Raw genomic sequence first — 11,934 nt, 5'->3', positions numbered from 1 at the left:
CGACGCCACTCTCCCGGAGATGGAGTCTGGGGTGGCCTCTAGGCCTTGAATTTGTCCCCAAAAGAGTAAGGAGGCCTGGGTCCCCATGCGGGGCCGTCGGCCTAGATGCCTTACCCGCGTTCTAGGGGATTGTCCGGGACCAGGAGGTGGAGGATGAAGGTTTAGTCCCCCCAGCCGGGCCTGGGAGTTGGCGGAACGTCAGGGGAGCTGTATTATAAAGAGATACCATGAGAAAAGATTTGTGTCTAAATACCTGGCAACAATTGGAATTGACTATGGAGTTACAAAGGTACACGTCAGAGACAGAGAAATCCAAGTTAACATCTTTGATATGGCTGGACATCCCTTCTTCTATGAGGTTCGAAATGAGTTTTACAAGGACACACAGGGTGTGATATTGGTCTCTGATGTTGGGCAGAAAGACTCCTTTGACGTCCTTGATGCATGGCTGGCAGAAATGAAGCAAGAGCTTGGACCTCATGGAAACATGGAAAATATTATATTTGTAGTTTGTGCCAACAAGATTGATTGTACCAAACACCGCTGTGCAGATGAAAGTGAAGGACGTCTTTGGGCTGAAAGCAAAGGGTTCCTGTACTTTGAAACTTCAGCACAAACTGGAGAAGACATTCATGAGATGTTCCAGACCTTTTATGTATCCATAGTTGATTTATGTGAAAATGGCGGGAAACGCCCTACCACAAATAGCAGTGCTAGTTTCACCAAAGAACAAGCAGATGCCATTCGCAGAATTCGAAATAGTAAAGACAGTTGGGACATGCTGGGAGTCAAACCTGCGGCCTCAAGGGATGAAGTCAATAAAGCGTATCAGAAACTTGCTCTGCTTCTTCACCCTGACAAATATGTAGCACCTGGCAGTGAAGATGCCTTCAAAGCAGATGTGAATGCTCGGTCAGCCCTCCTGAAAAACATCAAGTAGAAAGTAGAGAAAAAAGCCACATTCAGGTCAAGGCAGAGAAAATTCATTAGTGCTTCCACTCATATCCTTATGTGTGAGTTGGTGAGATTTAGCCTGAGCTTGATTCTTAGGTCTTGGGACTCAGTTTCCAACCTTCATATTAACGCTAAGAATGGCCATATACCTCTTCATTTACGTAAAAGGAATAAAATAAGCAAGTTAAAAAAAAAAAAGTTATTCTGAGAGGCAACAATCAAAGTTGCAAGAGCCTTTAAAGACCAGCTAGTCCCACCCACCCTTCACCCCCAAACCAAGATTTACAGATGGGAGAAGTGATCCTGGAGAGGTGAAGTCCTTGCCCAGTGCACTCTGTGGCACAGATAGGCTGGAACCCTGGTCTACGTAACAACCAAGTCACGTTCTTAATGAGTACCTGCTGGGTGCCAGGCATGGGGTTGGGTGTGGGAGTTCCAGATGAGTATGGGGTGAGCCCCGTCGTACCTTTCTGCCTTCCTGAGAGCAACAGGAAAGAATGGTTCAGACAGGAAGACGCCTCTGATGTGGTGGTTCTCAAACTGGAGAGGACATCATCATCACCAGAGGAACATGTTTAAAATTGACTCTGGGCTGGGCGTTGTGGCTCACGGCTGTAATCTTAACACTTTCGGAGGCCAAGGTGGGTGGATCACAAGGTCAGGAGTTCGAGACTAGCCTGACCAACATGGCAAAACCCTGTCTCTACTAAAAATACAAAAATTAGCTAGGTGTGGTGGCATGTGCCTGTAATCACAGCTATTCAGGAGGCTGAGGCAGGAGAATCACTTGAACCCGGGAGGCAGAGGTTGCAGTGAGCCGAGATCACACCACTACACTCCAGCCTGGGCCACAGAGCAAGACTCTGCCCCAATCAATCAATCAATCAATCAATCAGTAAAATTGTCTGGAAACCACTGGCCCGGGCTCTTCAAAACTGTCAGTGTCATGAGAGATGGAAAGGCCAAGGGGCCATTCCAGATTGAAGGAGACCTCAGAGACATGGCAAGTAAATGCAACACCTGTTCCTGGAGCAGATCCCGGTCAGGGGAGGAGGACAGTCCACAGTGGAAAATACTGGGACCATTGAGACAATCTGAAGATTCTGTCAGTATGAGTGATATTTGCTCTGTCATTATGGCTGCACTGCTCTTGTTCTTTAATACATGCTGAGGATGTAAAGATAAAGAGACATTATGTCTGAAACTTTTTTTTGAGGTAGAGTCTCACTCTGTCACCCAGGCTGGAGTGCAGTGGCGTGATCTCGGCTCACTGCACCCTCCGGCCTCCTGGGTTCAAGTAATTCTTGTGCCTTAGCCTCCCAAATAGCTGGGATTACAGGTATGCACCACCATGCCTGGCTAATTTTTGTATTTTAGGTAGAGAGGGGGTTTCGTCATATTGATCAGGCTGGTCTCAAACTCCTGGACTCAAGTGATCTACCCGACTCAGCTTCCCAAAATGCTGGGATTACAGGCATGAGCAACCGTGCCTGGTCTATAAAAGGGATTTTAAAGCAGATGTAACAAAATGTTAGCAATCAGAGAATATGAATGAAAGAGTAGACATAATTATTCGTATTGTCTTAAATACAACTCTGTAAGTTTGAAATTTTTCCTTTGACCTTGAATTGTTTTGAAGCCCACTTTTTTGTATTATTTTTTATTTTTGAGACAGGGTCTCACTCTGTTGCCCAGGCTGGAATGCAGTGGCCCAATCTCTGCTCACTGCAACCTCTACCTTCTGGGTTCAAGCGATTCTCTTGTCTTAGCCTCCCAAGTACCTAGGATTACAGGCACCCGCCACCATGCCTGGCTAATTTTTGTATTTTTAGTAGAGACAGAATTTCACTGTGTTGGTCAGGCTGGTCTTGAACTCCTGGTCTCAACTGATCCGCCCGCCTCAGCTTCCCAAGTGCTGGGATTACAGGCATGAGCCACTGTGCCTAGCCATGGAGTCCACTTTTAAAATTAATAAACATATCAGAGGCACTGTGAATCACTTGAGTTCAGGAGCTCACAGCCAGACTGGGCAACATTGCAAAACCTCATTTTCATTTAAAAAAAAAAAAAAAAAATTAGCCAGACATGGTGGCTCACACCTGTTATCCCAGTTACTCTAGAGGCTGAGTTGGGCGCATCACCTGAACCCAGGAGGTCAAGGATGCAATGAGCTGTGATTATACCACTGCACCCCAGCCTGGGTGACAGAGTGAAATCATCTCAAAAGATGATGATAATAATAATAATAATAAACACATGAATCTGCTTAAAATTTTCTACACAAGAGCATTTTAAAATTTCTCCAAATATTACTCTCTGATTTTTTAGTATTAACTTTCCTTTGTGCATTGCAGTCAGTGAATGCCATGTGTACATGGCTCATTCTTTAATATTTGTTGAGAAATCCCTTATGATCCAGTTAGTATTCAGTTTGTGTAAGTGTTTCACATATTGAAAATCAGTCATTTCCTCATTATTGGGTGCAGATCAATTTTTTACATTTAGTATAAATTAAAGCCATATATGTGCTAAACAGATTTTTTTTCTGCGTGACTTTATGAAAGTGTAGCATAATTATGGATTTTTCAATTTCACCATATAGTTATGAATGGTTCCATATGTAAGGTGCGTACAGTTTTAAACTGAGTTGGGCATGGTGGCATGTGCTTGTAGTCCCAACTACTCAGGAGGCTGAGGTGGGAAGATTGCTTGAGCCCAGGAGTTGGCTACTGCACTCCGGCCTAGGTGACAGAGCATGACCCCATGCTCTATCAGTCAAAATAAAAATAAAATAAAAACAAAACCCTTAGAATTTTCTAGTTAATTGTTCTTTTTTATCAATAAGTAATCTTTCTTTTGCCTAGTAATGCATTTTGCAAAAATGTCTATTTTATATATTATTGTTGTTTCACTTTCTTTTGCTTAATATTTCTCTAGTATACATTTTTATCTCTTTACTTTCTGTGTTATTATAATTTGTAGCATATCATAAACTGTACATTGCTACCATTTTAAAAAATCCAACCTTCAAGTATTTCTCTTTCAATAGGCAAGCATAATGTCTATTCATATTCGTTTGTAGCATTTTATTTTGTTTTCGTTTTTTGTTTTTTTTGAGGCGGAGTCTCGCTCTGTCGCCCGGGCTGGAGTGAAGTGGCCGGATCTCAGCTCACTGCAAGCTCCGCCTCCCGGGTTTACGCCATTCTCCTGCCTCAGCCTCCCGAGTAGCTGGGACTACAGGCGCCCGCCACCTCGCCCGGCTAGTTTTTGTATTTTTAGTAGAGATGGGGTTTCACCGTGTTAGCCAGGATGGTCTCGATCTCCTGACCTCGTGATCCGCCCGTCTCGGCCTCCCAAAGTGCTGGGATTACAGGCTTGAGCCACCGCGCCCGGCCTATTTTGTTTTCTATTTTTGTTTTGCTTATGTTTTTTTCTCCTTTCTGCCTGTGACAGTTTTAACATATGTCCACATATTCTCTGGTACTTTTCCATTTCATTTTTACTGCCTGATTCCCCTCTGCTTGACTGTGGGAAGCACTTAGTAACTTGCTTCTAATGACTGAAATAGAAATTACAGTGTAAGACCGGGCGCAGTGGCTCAAGCCTGTAATCCCAGCACTTTGGGAGGCCGAAGTGGGTGGATCACCTGAGGTCAGGAGTTGGAGACTAGTCTGGCCAACACGGTGAAACCCCGTCTCTACTAAAAATACAAAAATTAGCCAGGTGTGGTGGCTCATGCCTGTAATCCCAGCTACTAGGGAGGCTGAGGCACAAGAATCGCTTGAACCCGGGAGGCAGCGGCTGCAGTGAGCCAAGATCGCATTACTGAGATCTGTGCACTGTGCCACTGCACACCAGCCTGGCAATAGAGTGAGACTCTGTCAAAAAAAAAAAAAAAAAAAAGAAAAGAGGAAGGGAGGGAGGGAGAAATAACAAGTGTATGGTCAGGCGCAGTGGTGCACACCTGTAATCCCAGCACTTTGGGAAGCCAAGGCAGGCGGATTGCTTGAGCTCCGGAGTTCGAGACCAGCCTGGGCAACTACAAAAAATACAAAAATTAGCTGGGTATGGTGGTACATACCTGTAGTCTCAGCTACTTGGGAGACTGAGGCAAGAGGATTGCTGGAGCCCAGGAGGCAGAAGTTGCAGTGAGCTGTGACTGCACCACTGCACTGCAGCCTGGGAGACAGAGAAAGACCCTGTCTCGAAAATAAATAAATAAATAAATAAATAAATAAATAAATAAATAAAGGCAGTGTACCACTGTGGAGACAACTAGAGAAGAACTGGAGCCTCATACGAACAGCCACGTGAGTGGGCTTATAAGCAGATCCATCAGCCCCTGTCAGGCCTTCCCATGACTGCAGCCCTGGCCTACATGTGGACTGCAACCTCATGAGAGACACTGAGTCAGGGCCACCCAGGTGAGCTTCTTCCAGTTCTTGATCTACAATAACAGACATAATAAATATTTGTTATTTTATTTTATTTTATTTTTTTCTTTTTGAGACGGAGTCTTGTTCTGCCACCCAGGCTGGAGTGCAGTGGCCGGATCTCAGCTCACTGCAAGCTCCGCCTCCCGGGTTTTTTACGCCATTCTCCTGCCTCAGCCTCCCGAGTAGCTGGGACTACAGGCGCCCGCCTCGTCGCCCAGCTAGTTTTTTGTATTTTTTTTTAAGTAGAGACAGGGTTTCACCGTATTAGCCAGGATGGTCTCGATCTCCTGACCTCGTGATCCGCCCGTCTCGGCCTCCCAAAGTGCTGGGATTACAGGCTTGAGCCACTGCGCCCGGCCAAATATTTGTTATTTTAAGCCACTAAGTTTTTAGGTAATTTGTTAGGCAGTAATAGACTATTATCCTGCCTCCTGTGTGATTGTTCAAGTTTTCTGTCTCCCATCACTACTAATTATTCTTTTTTTTTTTTTTTTTTTTTGAGACAGCATCTCCCTTTGTTGCCCAGGATGGAGTGCAGTGGCACAATCATGGCTCACTGCAGCCTCAACCCACGGGGCTCAGCCCCTCACTCCTGAATAGCTGGGAATACAGACATGCACCAGCACGCCCAGCTAATTTTGTTGTTTTTTTGCAGAGACAGGATTTTGTCATATTGTCCAGGCTGGGGTGAAACTCCTGGGCTCAAGTGATCCACCTGTCTTGGCCTCCCAAAGTGCTGGGATTATAGGCATGTCACCATACCCGGCCAGTACCAATTTTTTATTCTTTTAGTAGCTATGCTTACATAGCTAATATATATTTGATTTAAAAATACCTACTTACATACACACCTTTCTCTTACAAAATATAAGAACTTCAGAATATCTTAACACTGATTTCTTTTTCCTGTACTCCATGTTAATATTCTACATACTTATAGAACATAATTTAAAAAAAGAAATCAATAAAAATAGAAAGTAAAATGAAACAAGTAAAACTTGAGTTCCAGTTGGCAGCATAACCATCTAGGAAGAAACACCATCTGACTTTACACACTTCAATTTACTGTGCATAGTAAGTTGGAATTTCTCTAAGGAAAAAAGTAACTGTAAACTAAGTTTAAATTATTTTTATTAATTGTATTGTGGGTGGTATTTGTGTGTATTTTTATTCTGTGATAGTGGCAGCTATGTGTAGGATAAAGCAAGTAAGATTTTTGGGCCAGGCGTGGTGGCTCACGCCTGTAATCTCAGCACTTTGGGAGGCTGAGGAGGGTGGATCACTTAAGGTCAGAAGTTCAAGACCAGCCTGGGCAACATGGTGAAACCCCCTCTCTAGTGAAAATACAAAAATTAGCCAGGCATGGTGGTGAGCGCCTGTAATCCCAGCTACTCCAGAGGCTGAGGCCCGAGAATCGTTGAAACCCGGGAGGTGGAGTTGCAGTGAGCCGATATTGTGCCACTGCACTCCAGCCTGGGCGACAGAATAAGATTCTGTCTGAAAAAAAAAAAAAAAAAAAATTGGTTCTAATTTTGAAAACTGGACTATTTGGCATGAGACAAAAGAAATGCAAATGTAAGATTAGTGAGATTCAGAAAAAACCCTGTGGTTCAGTATGAATTCATGTTATAATGCTAATATAACATATTCATTCCTAGCTCTGTTCCCTGAAAAGCCTATAAACAATGACCATGTAGAGCAACAAATACTCCTAGCTTCTAGATTTTGCTCCTTAACTACTGTGTCCCACTAAAAGAAAACAATGTTTTGGAACAATGACAGATTCAGGTGTGGGTCAGGAAATGTAGGCAATGATGGAACATCTCATTATAACAGAAAGCAGGGAAATATGAAAGATGACTCCGATCATATCAAAAGGGCTCAGAAGCAAAGTTGAAATGACCACAGTTGAAACATTATGATTATCAATAGAATACCTAGGATAGATGAAAAGCAAAAGCTATTATATAAGCTTTCATCTCTGACTGTGCTCATCATAGTAAAATAATTGATCCCTTTGAAGGGTATTTGTAAAACAACTGGTGATATAAAAATAAAAATGTGGAGATGAATCTCTAACATTTTATTTGGGGAGAAAGAATTGCAACTGGGGGCATACACACAGATTAGGTGGTTTTCTTTGTGTCTGAGGAACAAACAGAAGGTTGGGGGTTTTATGAAAAAGAGAAATGTTACCTATTGCTTGTTGAGAAAGCTATCTGGCACTAGTAAGTTTCAGGGGAGCTGGCAAGCTCCAAATGGTGAGGAACGGCGGTGGCCAAAATTAGTCCTAAAGTTGCAGCAAGTCATCTCAGCAGTCTCAGATAAAACTGGTTTCAGGCTGGGTGCAGGGGCTTATGCCTGTAATCCCAGCACTCTGGGAGGCCGAGGTGGGCAGATCACGTGAGGTCAGGAGTTGGAGACCAGCCTAGCCAACATGGTGAAATCCCATCTCTACTACAAATACAAAAATTAGCTGGATGTGGTGGTGCAAGCCTGTAATCCCAGCTACTCCAGAGTCTGAGACAGGAGAATCATTCGAACCTGGGAGGCGGAGGTTGCAGTGATCCAAGATTGCGCCACTTCACTCCAGCCTGGGCAACAGAGCAAGACTTCATCTCAAAGGGGGAAAAAAAAAAGCATCCTACTGATTCTAGAGATCTTTTTTTTTTTTTTTTTTTTTGAGGGGAGTCTCGCTCTGTCGCCCGGACTGGAGTGCAGTGGCCAGATCTCAGCTCACTGAAAGCTCCGCCTCCCGGGTTTACGCCATTCTCCTGCCTCAGCCTCCCGAGTAGGTGGGACTACAGGCGCCCGCCACCTCGCCCGGCTAGCTTTTTTTTTTTTGTATTTTTAGTAGAGACGGGGTTTCACCGTGTTAGCCAGGATGGTCTCGATCTCCTGACCTCGTGATCCGCCCGTCTCGGCCTCCCAAAGTGCTGGGATTGCAGGCTTGAGCCACCGCGCCCGGCCTAAAACACCTTTTCATTGGTTTGTCCAAGATAAGCATTAATTCCCTCAGTCTCTTTTCTCTCTTCCCCATCCTAATTGTTTTTGATCTATGTCTCTAATATTCCTATGAATTACTTGGGATGACAATTTAAGTATATTGTACTAAGACACTTTTTTTTTTTTTTGAGATGGAGTTTCGCTCTTGTCATCCAGGCTGGAGCATGATGGCGTGATCTTGGCTCATGGCAACCTTCTCTTCCCAGGTTCAAGCAGTTCTCCCGCCTCAGCCTCCCAAGTAGCTGGGATCATAGGCATGCGCCACCATGCCCGGCTAATTTTTGTATTTTTAGTAGAGACGGGGTTTCTCCATGTTGGTCAGGCTGTTAAGATTTTTTTTCTTTTTATTTATTTATTTATTTATTTTTTGAGACGGGGTTTCGCTCTTGTTGCCCAGTCTGGGGTGCAATGGCGCAATCTCGGCTCACTGCAACCCCCACCTCCGGGGTGCAAGCGATTCTCCTGCCTCAGCCTCTCCAGTAGCTGGAATTACAGGCATGCACCACCAGGCCCGATTACTTTTATACTTTCAGTAGAGCCGGGGTTTCGCCATGTTGGTCAAGCTGGTCTCAAACTCCCGACCTCAGGTGATCTGCCCGTCTCGGCCTCCCAAAGTGCTGGGATTACAAGTGTGAGCCACCGCGCTGGGCCAGAATTTTTCTCTTAATCTACCACTGTGCTAATTGGGAATTAACAATGACAGGCAAAATTTACAAGCCTTTTTTTTTTTTTTTTTTTTTTGAGACGGAGTCTACCTTGGTCGCCCAGGCTGTAGTGCAGTGGCCGGATCTCAGCTCACTGCAAGCTCCGCCTCCTGGGTTTACGCCATTCTCCTGCCTCAGCCTCCCGAGTAGCTGGGACTACAGGCGCCGCCACCACCTCGCCCCACTAGTTTTTTTGTATTTTTATTTAGTAGAGACGGGGTTTCACTGTGTTAGCCAGGATGGTGTCTATCTCCTGACCTCGTGATCCGCCCGTCTGGGCCTCCCAAAGTGCTGGGATTACAGGCTTGAGCCACCGCGCCCGGCCTGCAAGCTATTAATTAATGTGCCAGGTGCAATTGTGTCATGTGTGACAATTTCTTTTTTTTTTGAGACGGAGTCTTGCTCTGTCGCCCAGGCTGGAGTGCAGTGGCGTGATCTCGGCTCACTGCAAGCTCTGCCTCCCAGGTTCACGCCATTCTCCCACCTCAGCCTCCCGAGTAGCTGGCACTACAGGCGCCCGCCACCACACCCGGCTAATTTTTTGTATTTTCAGTAGAGACGGGGTTAAAAATGATCAGAAAATAGATGACATGTGGCTACTGAGCTTACCGTTTAAAGTTTGTCAGACCTTTAACTTTAATCTATGGAGGAGCCCTTCTCCACGAACCCAGTGTACTCAGTGCTTGTAATTTACAGCAGTCATTAAAATGATGACATTACATGTAGTTCATTTATTTCCAAAGAGTAATTGAGGACCTAAAACATGTAGGTAATATTAGGCATGTCCATGACATACAGCACTATGTAATATGCAAAGGCTTACATAGCACTCTCATCAATCCATGAACATGCTTTTGTCTTAGATCAAGCTTGTCCGACCTGCAGCCCTTGGGGGATGCATGTGGCCCAGGACCGCTTTGAATGCAGCCCAACACATATTTGTAAACTTTCTTAAAACACGATTTTCGGCCGGGCGCGGTGGCTCAAGCCTGTAATCCCAGTACTTTGGGAGGCCGAGGCGGGCGGATCACGAGGTCAGGAGATCGAGACCATCCTGGCTAACACGGTGAAACCCCGTCTCTACTAAAAAAAAAATACAAAAAGCTAGCCGGGCGAGGTGGCGGGCGCCTGTAGTCCCAGCTACTCCGGAGGCTGAGGCAGGAGAATGGCGTGAACCCGGAGGCGGAGCTTGCAGTGAGCTGAGATCCGGCCACTGCACTCCAGCCTGGGTGGCAGAGCGAGACTCCGTCTCAAAAAAAAAAAAAAAAAAAAACACGATTTTCTTTGGCGTCTTGGTTTTTTTGTTTGTTTTAGCTTATCAGCTATTGTTAGTGTTAGCGTATTTTATGTGTGGCCCAAGCCAATTCTTCCAATGTGGCCCGGGGAAACCAAAAGATTGGCCACCCCTGCATTAGATGGTTAATGTCTGATTTTCATTGAATAAACCTGTGCCTTTACCATACCACATTAGTAAAACGGAGCCCAATGTGTTTTTTTAAAAATTACATTATCTGTATTTCCAGACATAAGTATTTCATCAACTTTTATCCAAACTAACATCCTCAGTTGTAATCCCACTAAGAACCGCCAGGGCGAGACGAAACCGGCATCGCTTCCATCTTTACGTGAGTCTTGGAAATGGTTCAGCACCATGAGATCCGCCGAAGACGTAGGTGTAGACGAGGAACAAAAGGGAAGACCCCTCGTGGAGGTGGCCTGTGGGGCCCGCCCTCCCCGGGCGCCGTCTGTCCCTGACTCCGCTCTCACCCGGGGGCCGCAGCGGGTGCTCCCCGCGACTGAGCGGGCTGTGGAGGGAGCCTCCATGGAGTCTCCATCAACAGTTGAGGACCAGGAGACGATGGCAGGCGGTAGAGCGGCCTGAGCAGGGCCAGCGCCCCGGGCTGCGGAGCACAGGACGGCGGCGCCCAGGGACGCCCCAGGGCGGGCCTCAGCCCCTCCAACCGGCGAGAGCCCAGCTCCAGGGGAGCCCGCAGCTCCCTCCATCTTGGTTGACGGAGTCGGGTAGCGGCGTCCGGGTTTCTCCACCGTCGTGCCCGTCCCCTACGGCCCCGCGGACGCAGACGCAGGCAGCCGGGGCTGTTCCCTTGGCCGAATGGCAGAGCCCAGTGAGGACTTCTCGGGGACAAGTCCTGGCCCCAAAAGGGTTTGGTTTTGAAGGGGTCCCAAGTTCCCACAGTCGTCCCGACAAAATGGAGGACGTCGTTTCCTCCTGCTGCAGCCATGGCGGGAGGTGGGGGACTATTCCCCACGGGGCGCGGCGAGGGTGGAAGGGCCTCCACTGGCCGCAGCGCGCCGGGTCCAGACTGCAGTTCATCCGCGGCCCCGAAAGTTCACTCGGCCGCGGTCCAGCGCCTTCCCGGCCTCGCCCCTGTCCTTCAAGGAACTGGACAGGGAGGGCGCTGGGGCATCGAGGCTGCCGCCTCCTCGGGCAGAGGTGTTGGGAGCCGCTGCCGCAGCCCGGACGCCCGGGCTCGGGCAGGCGGCCCCGCCGGAGTCTCCCAGGCTATACAGGTCCTGGAAAGCCTCGGGCCCCGAGGGGCCGAAGCGCGGCCGCTGCGACGGGCGGCGGATCTCGGGCTCCTGACCCTGGCGGACCCGGTGGGTGGGGACGGGAGTCCGACGGGCGGAGAACCCGGCCAGGAGTTGAGGGCTGGCAGAGGCGGGAGTGGAACGGCCGGGCCGCGGGTGTGGCCCGCAGCTGACGGACAGCCCTCCGGACCACCCCACCGAGGGGGAGCCCTGAAGGACTGCCGTCGGAGCCAATGGGCGTGCTCGAGGCGCCCAGGCCCGCCTCCCCCGCCAGCCAACGAGCT

At 47.5% G+C, this 11,934-nt stretch overlaps 2 protein-coding genes across 2 annotated transcripts; one reads left to right on the top strand and one right to left on the bottom strand.

Annotated features, from left to right (window-relative positions):
• Positions 1 to 210: 210 nt before the first annotated feature.
• LOC117075157 (dnaJ homolog subfamily C member 27-like) lies at positions 211 to 940 on the top strand. Its single transcript, XM_033197277.1, has one exon. The coding sequence runs from the start codon at positions 332 to 334 to the stop codon at positions 938 to 940; it is 609 nt and encodes a 202-aa protein (XP_033053168.1). The 5' UTR covers positions 211 to 331.
• Positions 941 to 10,590: 9,650 nt separating this feature from the next.
• On the bottom strand, positions 10,591 to 11,536 carry LOC117075152. Its single transcript, XM_033197265.1, has 2 exons — positions 11,412 to 11,536; positions 10,591 to 11,381 (listed from the first exon to the last, which is right to left on the bottom strand). The coding sequence occupies exon 2, from the start codon at positions 11,341 to 11,343 to the stop codon at positions 10,864 to 10,866; it is 480 nt and encodes a 159-aa protein (XP_033053156.1). The 5' UTR covers positions 11,344 to 11,381; positions 11,412 to 11,536; the 3' UTR covers positions 10,591 to 10,863.
• Between the last annotated feature and the right edge of the window lie 398 nt (positions 11,537 to 11,934).

This window comes from Trachypithecus francoisi, unplaced genomic scaffold, assembly GCF_009764315.1.
Source record: "Trachypithecus francoisi isolate TF-2019V2 unplaced genomic scaffold, Tfra_2.0 Contig01676, whole genome shotgun sequence".
Taxonomy (NCBI): domain Eukaryota; kingdom Metazoa; phylum Chordata; class Mammalia; order Primates; family Cercopithecidae; genus Trachypithecus; species Trachypithecus francoisi.
The sequence above is the reverse complement of the archived record's forward strand: the minus strand, read 5'-3'. Positions and strand labels throughout refer to the sequence as shown.

Coding starts and splice junctions, on each gene's coding strand:
- LOC117075157 (XM_033197277.1), top strand. CDS start 332: ATGGCTGGACATCCCTTCTTCTATGAGGTTCGAAATGAGTTTTACAAG.
- LOC117075152 (XM_033197265.1), bottom strand. CDS start 11,343: ATGGCTGCAGCAGGAGGAAACGACGTCCTCCATTTTGTCGGGACGACT.